This window comes from Erpetoichthys calabaricus, chromosome 10 (genome assembly GCF_900747795.2).
Source record: "Erpetoichthys calabaricus chromosome 10, fErpCal1.3, whole genome shotgun sequence".
In the NCBI taxonomy this organism is placed as follows: Eukaryota; Metazoa; Chordata; class Cladistia; order Polypteriformes; family Polypteridae; genus Erpetoichthys; species Erpetoichthys calabaricus.
The window spans coordinates 90,997,508-91,019,939 of NC_041403.2; the positions used below are offsets into that span (position 1 = coordinate 90,997,508).

General features: G+C 35.4%; 1 protein-coding gene across 1 annotated transcript; it reads left to right on the forward strand.

Moving 5' to 3' along the window:
* The first annotated feature begins 365 nt into the window (after positions 1 to 365).
* pofut1 (protein O-fucosyltransferase 1) lies at positions 366 to 21,269 on the forward strand. The gene is made up of 7 exons (XM_028811581.2): positions 366 to 538; positions 1,502 to 1,623; positions 13,752 to 13,934; positions 15,178 to 15,290; positions 15,754 to 15,946; positions 17,452 to 17,694; positions 19,623 to 21,269. The coding sequence occupies exons 1-7, from the start codon at positions 373 to 375 to the stop codon at positions 19,806 to 19,808; spliced, it is 1,206 nt and encodes a 401-aa protein (XP_028667414.2). The 5' UTR covers positions 366 to 372; the 3' UTR covers positions 19,809 to 21,269.
* Positions 21,270 to 22,432: the final 1,163 nt, after the last annotated feature.

The window sequence follows — 22,432 nt, forward strand, 5'->3', positions numbered from 1 at the left end:
TTGTTTAAAACTGTTTTAGTCGGTAGTTAATTCAAAATTAAAAAGATGTCGTTACTTATAAATGTTTTAGTGGGCTCAGCTCATAATGTATCATCAGGGACATTGAATAATGAATGTTTTGTATTATGAGAAAGTACAGTAAAATAAAGCAACAGCAGTGAGGTTAATGAAACTGTATGACTATTGAAAGCAAAGTATAAGCCACAGAATGCTGTTTTAAGACACACATACATACATACATACATACATACATACACACACACACACACATAACTACAAGACAAACCGACTCACACACCCCAAAGCTACTTTACACTAACTACACATTGTCGGAAATGGCGTAGACGGCGAAGTGAGGAAATGGTGCAAAGCATGATGGGTCCTGGGATTTCAACAATGGCGGCGGGAGGTTTGCAGCTGCAGTGTTTAGTGGTGTTATTTCTGTTTTTACCAAATATGTTTAGAGTGTTAATTGAGAAAGCGAGTGGTGCCGCCGTGTGGGATGAGAGCGGGTACTTATTGTACTGTCCGTGCATGGGTGAGTGAGTGGATATGGCAAGTTATATAGATAATATCTCACGTTGTGACTTAGTTACTTCTCTTTAATTGAATAATTAAATCAAAGTCACAGACGCCCCTTGCTTTAATTTGCACGGAGATCTTCCGGCCTAATTAATTCTCCATAGATGTCCACGTTTATAGTTTTTTTTTTTTTATTTTAAGCATAACGCCGTTTGAAACAAAATAATTTTAACGCGCCCAAAACTTCTAATTTTATACCAGCTCTTTAAACTCCGTGTACAGTATTTAAAATATAAACATTTTTCTTTTGGAGATTTCCTCAATTCATATATATTTAAATGTATTGTAATTAGCCTGGGATGCGAGACACGGAGGAATGAACTTGGTATTTTACGCAATCCGCTGCTAGTTAGCCTGAAAAGGATCGTTGGTTTCTCCAACATCCGGACCGACCACCGTCCTCATCTACCGAACAGATCTTCTGCAGTATTATGTGCCCTAGGATGTCTAGCCCGGATGCCAGAGGCAACCCGTCTTCCACACTAACCCTGGCTCTGTGACCATCAAGAATCCAGGCCAATATGTTTTAGCAGCATGGAGTCGGGTGAAATTTTCTGCATCTGCAGCCCAAACATCCCCAACCCTCAGGAGATGCTTTTATGGCCGGCTTGTCCAGGTATCCCCGCCCCGTCGAAAAGTCTGTGTCTCACTCATGTCCGGACCCAGATCGCTACAGTGTGTATATGTGTGCAACGAACAATCCACCTCTCCAGCGAATTACTTTTTACTGTGAATGCATTGTTTAAGTTATGGTACAGTACAAAGGGTTATTTCTTTTTCATAAACATATAAACCTTCATGTTTCAGGATTGGTGCACAGACAGTTTAAATAGACTTTTGTGGATAATAATATGTAGAGTAAATGGCACCCTGAATATTTTCACATATATTTTAATATTGATGTCCCATCTATGAACAGGACGTTTTGGGAACCAAGCTGATCATTTCTTGGGATCACTGGCTTTTGCTAAAATGATAAACAGGACATTAGCTGTTCCTCCCTGGATAATCTACAGACATCACATGCCTCCTTATACCAACGTAAGTCAATACTTGAAATTTAATCGAACAGATTTCAATAAAAGTGTCCCTGATGTATGATTTACTTTATTGCTTAATTTTACTGTATATTTTAATAATAACTAATAAATTATACATAAGTGGAAAATTAACTTTTATGTATAAATTAAATCATAGCATCATTACACAGAAAAATTAGTAGAGAAGTGTGACATCAAGGTGTAGTTTAGATCAGCAACTTGAATTTCAATTAATCTAATGTCAAAGATTAGTTGGACTTCAGTTGTTTTTAAGATGTAAAATTTGGTTTTGATTTAATAAAACTTATAAACATGATGTAAAGTATATATAACTTTGTGAGCCTTCATTTGCAAACAGATGCTTTCAGGATGCAAAGATGCTCTCACTATGTCCAAAACACAAAGGCTGTACAACTTCAGATTTAATGATACTAGCCATATCAGCAAAAATATTGCCCTATATTTTTGTTGTTTTTAAAGTCTGCATCAATTGCTAGACAGGGGTGTACACACATTTCACATGTCTTAAGAAATACAGTAAATATTCATAACTGAACCTTGTATGTACTTTTTTTGTTCTTTAAACAATGTCATGACCTGAAGGTGGGATTGTTTTTTATTTTTAATAGTTTTATGTTAAAGTCAGTGTAGACAGATCAATAAAATAACATGTCACATATACTAAGATTAATGACTTGGGTAATTTCGATCTTTTGTGATATCATTGGCAATGTAATAATTTGAGCTCCTCTGTTCATATGCTTTTAAAGATGCTCAAATTCCACGAGTTTTTCATTCATACCTGAAGAATTTGGCAAATGTAAAATTGTTTCTTAATTCAGTTTCTCCTTGTTTAGGCTGTAAAAAGTCAGATTGGTTTATAAGTAAGCTATTAGTAGTTTATCTGTATTCTAAAATTGCTGACTTTTTCAGTATGTCAGCTTAATAATTAAAACATAATACTATATGAACAAAAAAATATAGGTATACCATTTTACAAGAGAATCATTTTATTGCTTATGAGTAACTAGCTCTGTTGAACATAATTAAACTGTATTAAAATTGCCTGAAACAACATTATTGTAAAACAGTAATTTCTTAAGAATGCAACAGTGAATGAATTGTTGTGCACTGTAAATTACAAAAAGTACACAATATATTCGTAGTAAACTTAGTTTTTCAGAGCTTAACATCAACATAATTTCACAAATAAGCCTGAATTGGGTGTAGAAAATTTGTGCTTTCAAAGATGTCACATAATTATATATACATCACTGTTTCTTTTAGACTTTATGAACACATGTGTTGTGCCACAGTGCTGGATGTGTAAATGTATGGCAGAGAAATGTTTTCCTGTAGAGAAGGTACAGTGAAGGTGGTTTTAGTTAGCCGGAGTGGTGGCTCTGAGGCTAGGGATCTGCACTGTCAATCGGAAGGTTGCCGGTTCGAATCCCGTAAAATGCCAAAAGGGACTCTGCTCTGTTGGGCCCTTGAGCAAGGCCCTTAACCTACAATTGAAAAGCGCTATATAAATGCAAAGAATTATTAGTTCTGTGTCTGTCAGGTCTTAGCTTTAATCTGTTGTGGTAGCAGATTGGAACTTTGATGTATCCATCCTTCTCTATTTTCATATATTTTTTCTTTTTTTCCCACTCACAGTTCACAAATTATCTATTATTTTTCTTTCTAGTCATTTAGTCTTTTGATGAAAGATACTCCACATCAAATGCTGATGTGCTTAGTACTGCTTACTAAAGGTCAATTTTAATGGAATGCATAATATTGCATTTTGCTGCCATCTAATGACAAGAGAGTGTAATAGTTCATTGTCAAATTTAAATTGTATATCATATTTTCAAAATGTGTAATAGTTATTTTTTAATTTTTTTTCGATGTTTAATGTAACACCATTCTAATGTAACATTACTTAATTACAAAGACATAAAGGACAAAAAATATTACATAGTGTTGTGCAGAAAAGGGAATATTTCCATTAAAGGATATAAATTGGCATTAAACATTTATAGCAACCAGACCAGAATTATATTACTTTTTTATGTGGTTAATCTTTTAACAATACTATAATACTAGCCTAATGCTTTTTTTTTTAAATGTTTCTTTAACTATTTTAATGGTGCTAATGATTTTTCATCCCCAACTTGGGGGGTTCATCACAGTATAAAACAAAAGTTTGAAAATATAAGATGCCTACCTTAAAATTTCTTCACAGATATATGGCTGTGTCAGTTATGGAATATAAATTCTGTCTTATATTTAAACTGACACCCTCATCAGTACATCTGTGTCATGTTCAAACTATTATTACTAAACATTAGCCACATATTACAAGAGCTGGAAGTCGTCTTTCTATAATTGTGTGCTTCTTGACAGTGGAAGCTTGAGAGTTTAAGTGTATTTGGCTCCTTTGTAAAAAGAAAATGATTTAATTTGATTAATGAGATAAATATATTGCGATTTACTCAATACCCAATTAAAATAATTAAATTATTTTTTTTAAATATGAATATATTTTGTTTGTAAAGCATAGGTAAAGACTTTAGTGTGAATTATGAAATTAGAGCATATTTAAACAGTGTATATCATGAAGTGATGTTTAAAGCAATTTTTCCTTCCAAAAACATAATTAATATGGTAATTATTTTTTCCATACATGTACAACCTTTCATTAAAATGTAAAAAAATTCTGAAGCTTCTTATTTCAGCAAATGACTCATGATGTGAAATTAAAAGCAGTCTGGAGTTGTTTAAATATTTAGCATCCCGATGCTTAGTTAACTGATGGATAACATAATTTATACTCTATTATGATTGTTAAAAGTGTTAAGGGAGTAGTTTTATAGTACAAAGACAATATCTCTCAAAGGTAATTAATATGACCATTATTATATTTTTAATGATCTGTAATTGTATGATTAACTTCATTACAGATTCTGTAATTTATAGATAGATGATCCAAATATAGTCTAGTTTAGGTGAGATATTTAGTAATTACAGCAAAAGAACAAACTGGTAGTGGAAAAGTAATGATCACAATGATGACAATGAAGCCGTAGCACAGTACAACACAGTAGAATAGATTTTAAAAATTGTATGTGGCTAAAATCTCTAGAAGGTAAAGATATTAGGCACAAGTACAGTCTTCTTTTTAAATCGATATTGACTGAGCCTTGCAAACAGACCTCGAGTAACTTTCTTAGAGAGTTGGAGACATGTATGAAAAGTTGTTAACAATAAGCTCTGTAATAATATATTTTGAGAACAAGAAGGCTTAATTGAGGAAATCTTATTTTTCTTACAGGTTTACAATGGTATGCAAAAGTTCGGGAACCTTTACTTAAAATGTCTGTTACTGTGAATAGTTAAGTGAGCAGAAGATTGACTGATAGCCAAAAGGCATAAAGTTAAAGATGACACATTTCTTTTCGGCATTTTATGTAAGATTAATGTATTGGTTTTGTTTTGTACAATTGTACCAATTGTACAGTGAAAAAAGGAAAGGAGCTCCATGCAAAGGTTTGGCACCACAAGATATCTGAGGTCTCATATAATGTTTACCAAGGTCTCAGTCCTTAATTGGCTCGTTAGGGCTATGGCTTGTTCACAGTCATCATTAGGAAACCCCTGGTGATGCAAATTGCAAAGCTATATACATTCTCTGACTCCTTAAACCTTCTCCCAACAATCAGCAGCCATGGCCTCCTCTCAGTTGCTGCCTAGCCATCTGAAAGATAAAATAACTGATGGTCATAAAGTAGAAGAAGGCTACAAGAAGATAGCAAAGTCTTTTCAAGCTGCTGTTTTCTCAGTTTGTAATGTTATTAAGAAATGTCAGTTAACAGGAATGGTGGAGGTCCAGTTGAGATCTGGAAGACCAAGAAAACTTTCTAAAAGAACTGCTCGTTGAATTGCTAGAAAGGCAAATAAAAACCCCAGTTTGACTACAGAAGACCTTCAGGAAGATGTAGCAGACTCTGGAGTGGTGGTGCACTGTTCTACTGTGGAGCGAAACCTGAACAAAAATAACCTTCATGGTAGATTCAACAGAAGAACTTTCCTGTGACCTAGCCACAAAACTCAGCATTTGAAGTTTGCAAATGAACATCTAAAGAAGCCTGATATATTTTGAAAACAAGTCCTGTGGACTGATGAAGTCAAAAAAGAACTTTTTGGCCACAATATGAAAAGGTATGTTTGGAAAAAAAAGAATGCTGAATTCCAGGAACAGAATACCACTCCAGTTATTAAGCATGAGGGGGTGGATCGATCATGCTTTCGGCTTGTGTTGCAGCCAGTGACACAGGGAATATGTCATTGGTAGAGGGAAGAATGGATTCAAATAAATACCAGCAAATTCTGGAAGCAAACATCACACTATCTGTGAAAAAAGTTGAAGTTAAAAAGGGGATGGATCCTACAACAAGATAATGATCTGAAACACACCTCAAAATCTACAATGGGAATACCTTAAGAGGTGCAAGCTGAAGGTTTTGACATAGCCCTTGCAGTCCCCCAACTTAAACACAACTGAAAATTAGTGGATAGATCTCAAAAGAGTAGTGCATGCAAGATTGACCAAGAATCTTGCAGAACTAGAAGCATTTTGCAAGGATGAATGGGTGAAAATACCCCATGTAAGAACTGAAAAGACTTTTGGCTGGCCAAAATTTTGCATCAGTCCCTTTTTAATTTTTTTTGGTATTTTGTACCTCTGAATAATGGAAATAAAATGCAATATTGCTTAAAATATTAAATAAATGTGTCATCTTTAACTTTATGCCTTGATGGTGATCACTTCATCTTCTGCACACTTAACTATTCGCAGTAACAGACATTTTAAGCAAGGGTTCCCAAACTTTAGCATGCTACTGTAAGTGTGCGCAAGACTGTCATTCTGAGGTGCTTAATTATCCAGCAATAGCAGAAGTTTATAGATGATTTTGAATTTTATTATTTTTAATATAATGGAGCCACCTTAGGTAAAATGTGAACATTATGCTTGGTTTGATTTGAAGCACTAAATAGCTCCATTTTGAACATTCTAAAGAAACACTGTTGAAGAGTCAGTTACAGAGATTTCTGATGAAAGGTGATAAATACATGACAAAAGATTTCATTAAGGGATGAGAGAGAGAGAGAGAGGAATGGACCCTGCTGAGGTTGGTGGAATGTGTGTAACTGTCCATTATCGTATCATGGCTTCTTACAAACAATGCTGTTATGTATCACAGGATCTAATACTAAACCAGAAGACTTTGGACTTGGCTGAGTTATGTTTGAGATAGTGTAAAATACCAACGTGGTTTATGATATGTCATTGGCATATTCAGGAAACATGAGACCAAACTGACAAAGTTATTTACTTTTTAATGTTGTGACCTACTTTTGTGTGTGTATATACACGGTGTTTATATATATATATATGTACAGTAATCCCTCCTCCATCGCGGGGGTTGCGTTCCAGAGCCACCCGCGAAATAAGAAAATCCGCGACGTAGAAACTATATGTTTATATGGTTATTTTTATATTGTCATGCTTGGGTCACAGATTTGTGCAGAAACACAGGAGGTTGTAGAGAGACAGGAACGTTATTCAAACACTGCAAACAAACATTTGTCTCTTTTTCAAAAGTTTAAACTGTGCTCCATGACAAGACAGAGATGACAGTTCCGTCTCACAATTAAAAAATGCAAACATATCTTCCTCTTCAAAGGAGTGCGTGTCAGGAGCAGTGACTGTCACAGAGATAGAGAGAAAAGCAAACAGATCAATAGGGCTGTTTTTCTTTTAAGTATGTGAAGCACCGCGGCACAAAGCTGTTGAAGGCGGCAGCTCACACCCCCTCCGTCAGGAGCAGACAAAGTAAGACAGTTTGTTTTTCAATCAAAAATCAATACGTGCCCTTCAAGCTTTTAAGTATGCGAATTGGGTGGGAGGAATTCAATGCGAACATTATCTAAATGTGGAAACATGTTCTGGGTAGCACAGTTACTAATCAGAAGCGGAATCATCCTTTTCTTCTTCTTCATATTGTGAGGTTTTTGAACTCTTTTGGGATCCCCCCAATCCCCCCATAACTGGAATGGAATGCTGAAGTGCGTCCCAAAGCGTGATTGTAACGTCTGGGTAAGATTGTTTGTCCATTGCTGGGGCAGGGCAACAGCAGGCTCACAGCGGCGCAGTGAGGCGCCACAGAAGCGAATCCTAAAAGACTGTGGTCACACTGCAAGTCCCTGTCTTACACCCCAAAACACGTGGCTGAGTCTCAGTACTTTGGCAAAACCAGCTTTATTCAGATTGAAACAGGAACAGCACGGTTATTTATTGTAGCGGGATCTGCCACTCTCCTATAAACAAACACAGCAGTCAGGCAGGGTTATGGCCAGGTTAATGGCCAAGTAATCCTGTTCCCTGCATTACCCATTCGAGTTTGCTTTGGCGAAGAGACGCAGCAGAGCTGTGAGCCTGCTGTTGCCATGGCAACATATAAACAGTCTTCCACAGACGCGGTGATTGCACTTTGGGATGCTCTTCGGCGTGTTGTCCAGTTGTGGGAGGTCCCAAGAGAGTTTAGAAACCTCACATTTTCTTGAATGAGTGCCGCATTAATAGGAATGTTTCTTGAACGAGCATCACTTAACCACATAAAAACGGCTGTTTCAACGTCTTCAAATGCAGCAATTCGCATACATTTGCAACCCGAGATATTTCTTCTTTTTTTTGCTGTGTTTCAAGAAAGTTGACAGTGTCGATGGAGAAACTGAATTCACTGGCAACGTCTTTTTTCTTTTTGCTGCAATCGAGAGATGCAAAAATGTAGTTTTTTTTTTTTTATATGAACTGTTATTTTTTCGTGTCTGCCGTTTCTATAGGAGGGTGACAATGAGTTAAATTCCAAAGGATGTCTTTCAAATGTTGACGAGCAGTAAGCAAAAACACTGAAAACCATTGAAAACAAAAACAGCAAAAAAACAGTATGAGCAAAGTCCAAAGAAAGATTTTTTTTTTTTTTTATAATGTTTCTGTTTGGGTATCGTTGTGCACAACTGAGCTGCAACCACAGGAAAAACTGCTCTGGATGATTCGTTCAGGCATTTCAAGGTCTTTTGGGCACTTCGTTGTAATGAAAGTATCTGCTGAATGTACTTCATAGTAACAAGATTTCTATAGACTTGTGTCATATGGGGAAACAGTCGGGGCCATAAAAATACTTCATTGTAATGAAAATTTCATTGTAAAGATATTCATTGTAACGGAATTTTACCTGTAACTGTTTTTAACTACTGTTTGAATGTTTCCTTAGAAGCCTGTAACGACATATAGACTCAAATGTAGCATGTTTGGACTTTTGAACATGCAGCATTTTTAATCTCCGTCAGGTTTTTTTGGTTGCTGTTGTTTGCAGTTACCCCATGCCCCTCTATATAGACCATACATCTGTCCTTTTTCCAGATTATGTGTATTATAAAAGAGTGAATCTGTGGCACTTCAGAACAATATCAATGAAAAATATATTAATTTCTAAAGAAAAATAGACCTTTCTATTGTGGACTGGGGGGTTAATGATTTTAAAAAAAGCATATTAAATAAGCTGTTTTGTTTCAAGAGTTTGTTTTGGTAAATGTTTCCTCTTACCCAAGGTTCCTAAGCTTTTGGGGTGGTGAGCAGTGCACATGCTTATAACTCAAGAGTCACTAGTTGAATGAATTTCAATGTGACCACCGTTTAAATTCCTTTTTACTTTCATATAGGGCAAGAATGGGAAAAGTAGAAAGGCATCTTTATAGAAAATAGGAGAACATATGATACACATTTGAAATGACATCTCCCACTGTTTAAGCACCAGCAACATAAATATAAAATATGGAATAACTAGGAACAGTCTGGTCCACGTGACATTTCAGTGCTCTGCAGAATGCTCATAAATACACTAAAAAACTGAGAGACTGTAATTTAACATTCATTTCAGTAATCCATCTACAGGTTTCTGATTCTTTGTAACAAGTGTTTACCAACATGTCTTGGATTTTAACATCCCTAATATGTACTGTGTGTATATGTATATATTTTTTCTTTGTTCATTCAGTGCACTGTATATTTCATTTTTCGTGTTTCTGAATATTTCCAAGGACAAACACAGGGACGTAGTTCCAGAGAGTGGATGCCTATAAGATAAGTTGTAGTTGCAGAGCATGTCTTTGGGGTAATGAGACCAGGATCAGTTTGAGTGTCTCGCACTAAATTCCATAGAGTTAATAGCATAGAAAAGTGGAGTTTATGGATTCAATCTTTAATTTTGGGGAAGTGAGAGATATTTATGAAATGGAAAATGTCAGCATAGTCTTGTGTTAGAGGGATGGTCTAGAGCAGGGGTAGGCAACGTCGGTCCTGGAGTGCCACAGTATGTGCAGGTTTTTGTTCCAACCCAGTTCCTTAACGAGAACTCAATTATTGCTGATGAAGCACATATTGCTTAAGTGACATTTTAATGCTTCATTTTAGTGGTCTCGCTTGTTAAGGTTCTCCAACCTTAATTGCTTATTTCAATCTTAAACTGCTGCATTCAGTGTTTTAATTGCTCCTTATTAGCAATAAGATGTAAAACAGGGGTAGGCAATGTCGGTCCTGGTGAGCCGCAGTGGCTACAGGTTTTCATTCAACCCAATTGCTTAATTAGAAACCAATCATTGCCAATCTCAGACCTTATTTAATTTTATGGCTTGTTAGTCTGTGCAATGTAAGGCTTTTATATCGTAGATTTTTTTCCTTTCCAAGGATATCCAAATGATTTGAAGCCTAAAACAGATCATTTTCAGTCTGTCACATTTTTCTATTAAGTGTTTTATTAAATCAAACCGTGCATGTGAACACACACAGATGTAATTGGAAAAAAGCTAGCTGGAGAACTGCTGGCTGCTTTGTCTTTTACATCTTATTGCTAATAAGGAGCAATTAAAACACTGAATGCAGCAGTTTAAGATTGAAATAAGCAATTAAGGTTGGAGAACCTTAACAAGCGAGACCACTAAAATGAAGCATTAAAATGTCACTTAAGCAATATGTGCTTCATCAGCAATAATTGAGTTCTCGTTAAGGAACTGGGTTGGAACAAAAACCTGCACATACTGTGGCACTCCAGGACCGACGTTGCCTACCCCTGGTCTAGAGGGATAGGCATTTCATTACGACTTGTGTGTCTAGCAGACCATTTTACATTTGCTTTTGTTTAAAACCTTTTTCAGGAAAACTATTGAAAAAACAGTTTTGTTCATCCAAACTAGGCATAATGAAGCCATTACAGAATACTTCAGCATCAGCAGAGGACAGGTAGGGCCAAACTCTGGTGTCTTGTAAATTAATTGACAATTTCTTGAGTGTAGTACAAACTGTCACCATCTGAAATATGACTCTAGACTTTTTTTAAAGAGGATGGTGTAATTATTTGGCAAGATTCTAGACTGAGAAGAAAAAGAGTTTCTTGTATATACATTTTTTTGGTGTTTTATTCTTCAGACATCATTAAAAAAATTATTTCGTAAGCCAATGAGTCTCTGCATCATACACACACCCATGTAAAATCATACTGTAGTGAATCATCTAATCAGTTAATTATGTGAATTTTGAAAGTAAGTGACCTTGCATTGCACTAAAATGAAAGCCACTAGAGAGAGGCTTTAGAGAACCTAACATAGTATTTAAAATCACTAAAGCTAGAAGGAAATGCATTCAAGAATAGCATGTTTTTATCAATTCATTCTGATTCTGCAAAATTTTCAGAAGGTTAATGTGGTCAGTGTTGTCCTGTACAGAAAAAAATTCATGGGGAAGTAGAAAATTGTAGACAGGTTTAACTCTGAAGTGTATAGTTTTAATCTGTAACATTATAAATGAGTAGCAACACACACACAGTTGTTTTAATAAGAGAAGATACAGTTTTTTCCATTAGATTATGCTTATTGTCTACAGGGGGAAGATTTTTGTTTTGGTCTAGTTGATTGCATTCAGTAACCAAAGCCAGGCAGTCAGATATGGTCAACCATTAAGAATATTATTATGCATAAGACATAATAAAATGCCCTGTAAACAGAAAAAAATGCTTTTTCATAATAATGTAATACTTTGTTTTAAAGAGTATGATGAAAAGCATTATACTCCATCAAGCTATTGAAAAAATATACCAGTACTGCTTTGTTATATTCCAAAGTTTATAATTGTATTTAGAATAAAGCTGCTTCACAAGGTATAGACTGTAAATTTTGCTGTGTTCTGTATCCTCCCAAAGATCAGGATCTAAAAGCAGGTGTTTAGGTACTGTTTATAGTTCTTTGTAATCTTGAACATTTTTTTTCTTTACTTTCCTCAAGGCCCTGACATTTTTTGTCCACAATAAGATGATAGAAAGGCAAGGGGAGAGATACCAACGCCCTTCCGCTATCTTGGCATATGGCTATTACACTTTACTGAAACTTTCTATAGATTTATTGACTATTCTCTTTGGTATTTAAGATGCTTTCTAGAATGGTTATGCTAGCCCTTCTTGATAATAATTGGGGACTAAGTTTATCTTCTTAAGCATATGTGCATTCTTTTATCTTTATCACATTAGCTGAAGGCGATACTTCCGACACCATGTCTGTTGCGTCTTTTCCTCTGCCTCTGAATGGAGTGCATTGAGATGTCTATAACCTAAATGTCATCTGCAGACTTGACATTTGTGTAGGCGTTGTTAAAGCCCATAGTAGTGTTCTATCTATAGTATGCTTACAGATTTTTTTTCTAAAAGTGTTTCTGAAATCAATTTTTTGTTTTGATATTTTATTAGATTATTACTAAAGAAATAACGAGTCAAAAGGATCCATCTATTTGCAAATGTTTTCGCTTTTCATTTAGATATGCATGCTTGATGAAGGTGGTATATGCAGTATTTTTTATTGTATTCTTGGAACTTTGTATCTATTTAAAAATAAAAAGTAATTAGTTGTTTAAGTACATCATGCTCCATACCATATTGATTTGTTTAGTGCTGGTAAATTTGGCTTTTAAATGTAATACAACAGATTCCCTGCAAAAAATTGATTTAAAAAAGAAATTAATATTGATTTAACATTTCATAAAAACTATCATTGTCCAATGCTGAAGAGATTAATTTGATGGAAATTGTTGGTAGATTATTGTAATATTCAATTAAATATTTACAAAAATCTTCAATAGTAATTCAATACAGTAGATATGGCCATCAAAAGATTAACTATAATGGGAAATGTCAAGATTTGAATATATGGAGTGTAGCAGTGGGAGTCTAATATCCTACAACAATGAATATGATAAACTACTAATGCATATACTGCTATAGATAACTGTACTGTACAGTATTTGTTTTGAAAATTTGAATTTTAACAAAGACTTTCAAGTGGTATATTACTTTCTTCTTTGTTTAACTTTTATAAATTGCTTTTTATAAATCATGTATTTAGCTATTGCATATTTTAGGGTGGCGGCACGGTGGCACAGTGGGTAGCGCTGCTGCCTCGCAGTTGGGAGATCTGGGGCCCTGGGTTCGCTTCCCGGGTCCTCCCTGCGTGGAGTTTGCATGTTCTCCCCGTGTCTGCGTGGGTTTCCTCCGGGCACTCCGGTTTCCTCCCACAGTCCAAAGACATGCAGGTTAGGTGGATTGGCGATTCTAAATTGGCCCAAGTGTGTGCTTGATGTGTTTGTGTGTGTCCTGCGGTGGGTTGGCACCCTGCCCAGGATTGGTTCCTGCCTTGTGCCCTGTGTTGGCTGGGATTGGCTCCAGCAGACCCCCCGTGACCCTGTGTTCGGATTCAGCGGGTTGGAAAATGGATGATATTTTAGGGTAATAAGATCCGTAGTTTGCAATTAGGATACATGCCATTGCTTCTTTTAGGAACTTTGTAATGAAGAAACAATAGCAAATTTTAGTTGAGGGTTATTTAATATTAACATTGGGAATCCTTCTAATACTTTTCTGTTTAGGTAGAGATATCAGAATCATTTATGTTGCTTTCAACAAATATGTATTTAATATGCTTAGGATTTTATGTAATCTTTTCACAATAATCCAAATGTAACCTGTATTTTTCTTCCTTTAGATGCATGTTCCTTATAAAGAATTTTTCAAATTGGAGCCTCTCCTTGAGTACCACAAAGTCATCAGCTTAGAACAGTTCATGGAGGAACTTGCTCCCATGCATTGGCCTCCAGGCAAGCGTGTAGCATACTGCTTTGATGCAGCAGCTCAGAGAAGTGCTGATAAAAAGAGTTGTCCAATGAAGGTGATGACTTTTTCTTTAATCCCACAGTGAAATAAAAAAGGCAGTCCATGGTTGCTACTTAAAAAGAAATTTACTTTAAGTGATAATCTTAAGGGGCTTTAATACAGATGTCACCTTTTAAGACATTTCAGTAAGAGTTCCAAACCAGAAAGGAGGTTATTTTCACTGTACAGTATCTTGTGACTCAGTATATTATGAAATACTGACTTTTATATACCTCTTAACTAAGGATATGGAATCTCACTTTTGTACAAAAACAGAAACAATTTTTGTTTTCTAATTATGCATTTTTAGTGTCCTATTTAGACAAATGAGTGAAAATATCCACCATCATTTAAGTTGTTTTTGTGAGATAGTTTTATGTAATGTAAATGCCACAGTTTCGTGAATTTCTTGACTAAGAAAGTCCATTAAAGGTCCAAAATACTGCATCATTAAATACATTTCAGCATGATCAAGCATTTGTTCTTGGGACCTAAGTTAAGACATTTTGAAGGCAAGAATTAAATGAAATATTTTTACTTAATCACAAATGCAAAATTAACATTATCTGGTGCCACAGTTGTGGTTGACAGTTACCATCATTTATGCTGTCTGTACACACTGCATCCTCTGTGAACAACTCTTGCAGTAAATTTCAAGTTTTATGAATTGGAGAACAGTGCAGTGGTACTTTTGTATGCATGAAGTGTTTAACAAGTTCTGTGTAGTATGGCACATACATTTCAATTTTGCTCCCAAGATACAAGACTAGTAGATAGTCACCTGTGCTGTACAGCTACAGGCAGGTGCATGGTGGCACCTGCATAAAACATCTACTACCTCAGTGTTCTCCTTGTAGGGATAAACATGAGGCTCTTGACAATTCTGGTGGAGACCTTTAACTTCTAAGTCATTTGCGATCTGATAAGTCTTCTTATAACAACCAGCTGATTTGCAGAACTACTGACAGACAGAAGATAAACCCTGGGTAATGCCCAATATTGACACAACATTTTAACAAAAATGATTTACATTGAACAGTTTGAGCAGTAATTAATTCTATGGATAATATAGTAGATAAAACTACTGAACTACTATAGCATTTTGCAAACGCAGCACTGCTCATTTTTAAGTGTTGGTATTTTATAGACATTTCAATATTTTATTTTATGAGATTTGTACTGTATATGCCTGAACTAATTGCTTTTTAATTCCATCCATTTCTGATTTAAATTTTTTGTTCATCATTTTGAATTTGTAGGAGGGAAATCCTTTTGGTCCTTTCTGGGATCATTTTGGAATTGAGTTTGATAAGTCTGTTCTACTCTCAGGCATTGCTTTCAGTTCTTACTATAAAGACACATGGCTCAAAAAGCAAGTATATCTTTTTTTATCGCTTGAAGTGTACCTTATTGTAGAATTGTGTTTGTGTGATTATGTTGACAATCTTTTAGCAGCCTTTAAATGTGCATTTCTGGTGGTATGAGATATTTTCCTGAGACAAGTTTGCTTGCTTTTTATGTACTGAATGTGAAATTTAATGTTTTTGGACTCAAAGAATTATGATTTGTACCTTTGGTAAACCCGAGTCCAGAAAAAAATAAACTCTGCTGACAGGTTTATGTGCTTTATCTTTTTGTCAATTTTGTTGCAAAGATACACAGTGTTGGTCAGGTGAAAGACCTCAATTTACACAAACTAATTGAAGAAACTGAAAAATTGGACCAGTAAAAGCAGTTAGTCTGCTCTTTTAATTTATAGAACAAATGAGACCTGAAATATAATCCACTGACCTTGATAACTGTTATATTTTAAAGTGTATTTTTTACTTATTTAGGTTTACACCTTTGGAGCACCCTGTCTTAGCTTTACCTGGAGCTCCTGCTCAGTTTCCAGTACTTGAGGAACATGTTCACCTTCAAAAATATGTAGTTTGGGAAGATACATTTGTTTTGAAAGCACAAGGTTATATTAAATCACTACTTGCCAGGCCTTACGTGGGAATACACTTGAGGATTGGCTCAGACTGGGTAAGCTTCGTTTGACTCAGATCTTCACACAAACAGAAATAAACAAATTTCTGAAACAAATGTACCAACTCAAAATAATAAACAAACCAAATAAACCATGTAGGAAAAGAAATAGTAAACACTCTGTAAACTGTCTTCCCCCAAGCCAATCTTTTTGAGTCCTGCCTGCCTGCGCTGAGCCAGAGTTCTAAATTTAAATCAAGCCGTCAGCACATGCATACACAAGGCACTTTGCAGAATGAAAAGGCTGGATCCAAAAGGATTGCCTGTACATAAGTTTATGGTTTTGCTCATTTATTCCCTTTAAAAATATGTATTTTTTTAATACTCTTGTTTACTGTACTATTGGAACATGCACACACAATGCCTAACACTTTGTTACAGCTATATACGTATTATCATTCTTTTCTTTCTAATAAAAGCATTAATATCAGTACTTGTCTCCTTAATTACGCAGTATTAGTATCAGTGTTGAAAAATTAGACAACGTTCATCTTTAAATGAAACTATTAACTGTTTTTAGTTAGGGATGCAAATATTTCCAATAAATCACCAAGCAAACTTTCTAAATGCTTCTTGCCACCATAATGGCATATCACCTCGATATCAATGTTGTCTCAGAGTTGTTCACTTGCCTTCTGTTCTTTCAGTGTAACTTGACACATTGTGATTCGTCTCAGTGCTTACTACCTTTGACGATACCCAACATTACTATAAACTTTTCCTTACAATAGAAAAGGGTCTCTCTTAGACTTCCTTCATGAAACTCTTATCCTAGTACATCTCTGTCCACATGAAGTGTGTTACCTGCAAATACATTGATTATATTTAATTTTATAGTGCATTAGCATTTAGCTTGTCTCTTAAAACGTCAGTGATAAATATCACAGTTATTATGAGTTTGTGAAATCAGTTCCAGTAGTCAGTGCACTTAAATGGGTTCTTTCTAACAACTTTACAAGTCATTCTGCATGGCTACACACCTCTCTCTTCTACGTGTCCCATTCTTTCTTCTCTAAGTATATACTTTGGTTTTTTTAAGTTCAGCTCAATGTTTGATTTTTAATCACTTAAATTTTTCTTTTCACCATTAGTACAAGATCCCTAGTATACAAGAGCTCTCATAACAATTGTTCTACTAAATGTTCGATCACTACATTCATCACAGTCATGAACACTAAATCACTAAGATCAAATATCTGATGAGGCCCTACTCTTTAAGACTTATTACCCATGACACCCATTTTGGACACTGTTTGTGCATCATAGGATTCCCTAAATATTAATCCACATCTAACATTTCCAAAGGCCTCCTCACTACCTGTCAAAACCCCAAGTCAAGCAATAGCATTATCCCCAATAAATTATAAACTATTTTGACAATCAAAAATAAAATAAAAAGATCTGAAATAATTGAACTGTTTTCCATTATGTTTTTTAATTATGAAGTTGAAACAATTTTAAATAGTTTGTTTGAGATAGTAATAAATTATTTTTATCAACAGCAAAATGCCTGTAAACTTCTGGAGGATGGCAAAATAGGATCACACTTCATGGCGTCACCGCAGTGTGTGGGATATAATCGCAATACTGCCATCCCTCTGACTATGAACATGTGTTTGCCAGACTTAAAAGAGATTAAACAGGCTCTGAAACACTGGGTAAATAAGATCAAGGCTAAATCTGTGTACATTGCAACTGACTCGGAGTCCTACAACAAAGAAATAGAGAAACTTTTTAAAGAAAAGGTAAATGTTGTTTTTATGGTATGTGTTACTCATATAGTTGTTTGTTAAATGTATTTTTGCAAGTGATGGTATTTTGTGAGTATTTTTTATTATTTCACTAGTGTTAAGCAGTAGCATTATTATTTATGTGCGTACTCGAGTTTTGAGGTATACTTTACTTTATACATGTATAATCTTTATCATGTGTTAAAGTCGAAAAGCTGAGACTTAATGAGAGATATTTGGAGTCACTGTGTGAATCTCCTTTAAATAATATGATATTCATTACTTTTCCCAACTTACTATTACAAATGCAGAATTACAAAGACCAACACATATTACCACAGCATGAGGCATAAAGCAGGAATAAACTGTAGATGGGATGTCTGCTAATTGTCACTTAAAACACATAATACTGTATTCTCTCTCACATACCCAATTTACGGTTAATCTTAATACTTTTGGCACATGGGGTGAAACTGGAAGACCAAAAAAAAACTTAAAGTGCATACAAGGAGAGAGTAAAACCTTTACAAAAGCAGTCACTTAGCTTGATTTTTTTGCTTTAATTCTGGCATGTTAATCGAAAGCACAAAATCCCTCTTCATGTGTAGAAGCTGACACTGACTGATGCTTACTTTGAGTGGACTGTAGTCAGTGATTTAGCATTTTGCATGTCAATGTCAACTTATTTGATAAAATGAGTAGTTATATTATTTAGTAATTACACAGAGACAAAACATGTAGGTCAAAATAAGCTTGCCTCTCAAAAAATTAGTTACCATCCATTTAAGAAGTGAATACGTACCACAGACACCAACAAAAGGCATCCCAGTATGAATACCTTCCTACAAATAACTACGGAGATCGTAGAGTGACAAAGAGAAATGGTATGCAACATGCGTTGATTCTCTCTGTAAGAAATGTCTTGCACAGTAGATGTGAATGATTGGCAAAAAGTGGTTATTGTGTTTAGCCGTGCCAAAGGGCATAGTGTTCAGCAGTTGCCGACTTTGCTGGGTTGTCAAAGTGTAATGTTCTACAGGTCTTCCTGCAGTGGAGTACATCACAGTCAACCACTAATCATCGCCAGAACTGTGGTCGAAAAACAGTGTTCACAAATAGGGACCATCACTGTTTATCATGCATTTTGACAGCAAACTGCTTTGCGGCTAGACAAGAATTGCTGCAGACAGTCATTGCAGGCCCACAAGATATTTTTGAACAAGCACTCAGAAGTGAACTACATGCCATGGATATCAGGAGTAGAGTACCATGCACGAGGCCCTTGCTAAAAGCTACACAAAGCTGCACACAGTGGGCACAGAGCCACAAATAACTTGACTATTGATGCCTGAAAATGTGTTATTTGGTCTAATGATTTGTATTTCTGCTTGTACTTGAATAATGTGAGGCAATGGGTACATTGCAAACCACATGAAGCATTTCATGAGGACATCTCCAGAGTGAAAACAAAATGGATTCCCCAGTCTTTCAGCATTAAGAACATTTTGAAGCATTCTAGCATCTTGAATGGCTTGCAAAATCCCCAGATGTAAATCCCATAGAAAATCTGTTAGGAGTATTTGGAGCAAAAAGAGCCATCCAACCAATCTGACTGATCTGTGGTATTTGGCACTGGAAGAATAGATAAAAACTAATGTTGCCTACATCCTCTAATTGGTGCCATCCATGACAGACAGAATTGCAGCTGTTCTTCAGCTGTTTCACAAAGGAGTTGTGCACTATTAGATAAGATTTAGCCAAGGGTGACTAATTTTTTGTCTGGTGAACTAATAAAGTTGTAATTGTTGAACATGCTACAAAACAAGATAAATGAACACATATTATATGATGGTAATGTTTGAAATGAGAATCTGCTTTATCCAGAATTTAAATACATAAGTAACTCATTTAGTACTAATTTTTGTTTTCTTATTTTTCAACAGGTTAAGGTAGTAAGTCTCCAGCCAGATGTCGCTCAGATAGACCTGTATGTCCTTGGACAGGCTGATCACTTTATTGGCAACTGTGCATCCTCATTTACTGCTTTTGTAAAACGAGAACGGGACATTCATGGAAAAACAACTTCATTTTTTGGGATGGATAATGGCAAGGGCAAAGATGAGTTGTAGAGTGTATGGCAATTTTAATTATCAAAATGCAGGTCTAAGCACATTATAAACCTGCCTTTACAAAAGTCTCCAGTAAAGGCTAATTTGAACTCTTTACTGAAGGAGGTGAGGATCCCACTTACATAGTAATCCAATGAACTTCTAAAAAACATTCAAAATAGGGTTTGTGTAAGGAGGTTAAGGACACCAAACAAAATCATTTAGGATAGTGAGTGATTTGAATAACTTTTTGATGAAAACACTAGTAGACACTAGTATAAGTTGTTGTTATTTGTTCAGGCAGTGTATAATTATTAAAAAAATAAGTTGCATAAAAACACATGAAATCAGCTTCTAAGTTAATCCACAGTGTATCCTTTAAGCTTATTGGTAGATGCCAAAAAACACACCTAACATGAAAAGAATGATTATTTAAAGCACATGTATTGGATCATAGTGTTCATTTGGCCTTTATATTGATATCTGGTGAAGTACACATGAGAGTTACTTAATGCACATTTGATCACAAGAAAAGATATTTTATAGTACATTTATGCCTAAAGAAATTGTAAAATATAAGTCAATCAAGCTGCTTTTCTGGGTTTTTTTTATATTTTTATTAATACTTTTTTCAAAATATATTATTTTTTTTTCCTAACAGTATGTCTTTTTGGCAGATAACATACTGATGTCTTAGTTTTAAACCTGAAATGAATCCATACTGTGTTTATTGCTTAACAAGGCAACATAACTATCAGTTCTACATTTTTTATAAAATAGTTGCTATGACAACCACATACAGTACATGCCAGGCAGCCTTTTTATTTTTTGTCACTTTGGCATCCTGGGTAATCAATACAGATTGTCTTCAATGTATTTATTTTTTGGAAAGTCAGTTCATAATGTAGCAAAACATTAATAAAACAGACAAGTAATAACATGCACATTTCTAGTTTATACTGTATATTCCTTGTTAGTTTGATTAACCTAAATATGGACATTAAGATATGTTGCCCTGAATATCAAATACTGTAATAGGTCTGTTCTGTTTTGCTTGTCATTAAGTATACCTCAGGAATTTGTTATTACATTTATAAAAGTATTACATGGAAATACAAAACAAGTTTCAAGCTGCAAACTTGGATTTTATTAAGTTTGAATTATGTTTCAGAAAATTAAGCATTCTGTAAATTATCTATGAGAAAATAATTCATTCTGAGAAAACTATTTGTCAATCATGTACATAATGGTTATGTTTGCTATGACTAGACTAAAATTTCTTGGAAATTCTTTTTTCTGATTAATTGCAAAAACATTATGCAAGCTTTCCTGATTTAGAATTGTGGCAAAATTTTAATTTCTCAATGCATTTGGATTTTAAATTTGTAGCTATTTAAAATGTATTCTAATCAGTCCAAAATGTATTGCACATTTTAGTTTTTAAGAATACACTGGGCTCCCATTAAAAAATATCCAAAGGTCCATCCGTTTTCTGAACACAGTTCTTTACGTTCAAGGTTGCGGAGGGCCAGTGTCTATTTTGGCAACATGAGGCACAAGACAGAAATCAAACCTGCCAGTTCATTCAAGAGCACATTCACAGAAACCATTGTGTGATATTGAGAGATGCTAGTTAACCATCATACATGTCTTTGAAATATGGGAGGAAACCCATGGAGACATTGACTGAAGCAGGAGTTGTACCTAATCACCTGGAGATGTGAGGCAGTAATGTTAACATCTTTATTACCATGGCCAATAAGTATAACAGAAGTGACCATCTCTAAACCAAACAGAAGACAAAATTTGTTCATCTTTCCTTACTTAGAAGGACCTGTTAAATCATTTTTCAGTTATATATTCGCAGAACAAGAGAGTCTTCCAATGTTCTTCTAAAAACATTAGGGGAGTCAGCGATTTGGACGGTGGTAGGCAACTCATTCCGTCATCCTGGAGGTACATATGAAAAGAGTCTGGAAAAGAGTGGTGGCTCTGAGGCTAAGGATCTGCACTGGCATCCCGAAGGTTGCTGGTTCAAATCCCCGTCACTGCCAAAAGAGATGCTACTCTGCTGGGCCCTTGAGCAAGGCCCTTAACCTTCAGTTGCTCCAGGGGCGCTGTAGAATGGCTGACTCTGTGCTCTGACCTCAAGGGGTATGCGAAAAAGATGCATTTCACAGTGTGTTGTCCTGTATAACTATGTATGTGACAAATAAATAATAAAGAATTATTAAATTTGATGCTACAAAGAGGTGGCATAACCAGATGCTTTCCACTAGCAGACCTGACTTGTCGAGAAGGAGCATAGGACCTCACGTGTCTCCATGCTGACACATTAACTACTTTTTAGGCAAGCATCAATTATTTGAACCTAATGTGTGCTACTGCAGGAACCTAGTGAAGTGACCTGAAAAGAGGAGTGGCACGCACCTGTCTCAACTGGTTGAACACAAGACCTCCCATTGCACTTTGAATCATTTGTTATAGTTTGGTGGCACATGCAGGTACCCCTGCCAATAGAGAGTTGCAGTAGTCCAGACATGACAAGACTACAGGCTGGATCAGTTGTGCTGCATAGTTAAATATGGTGCTCCTTCATCCAGGCCCACATTATCAGCAAAACGTGCTAAGATTGTAGCTGATAC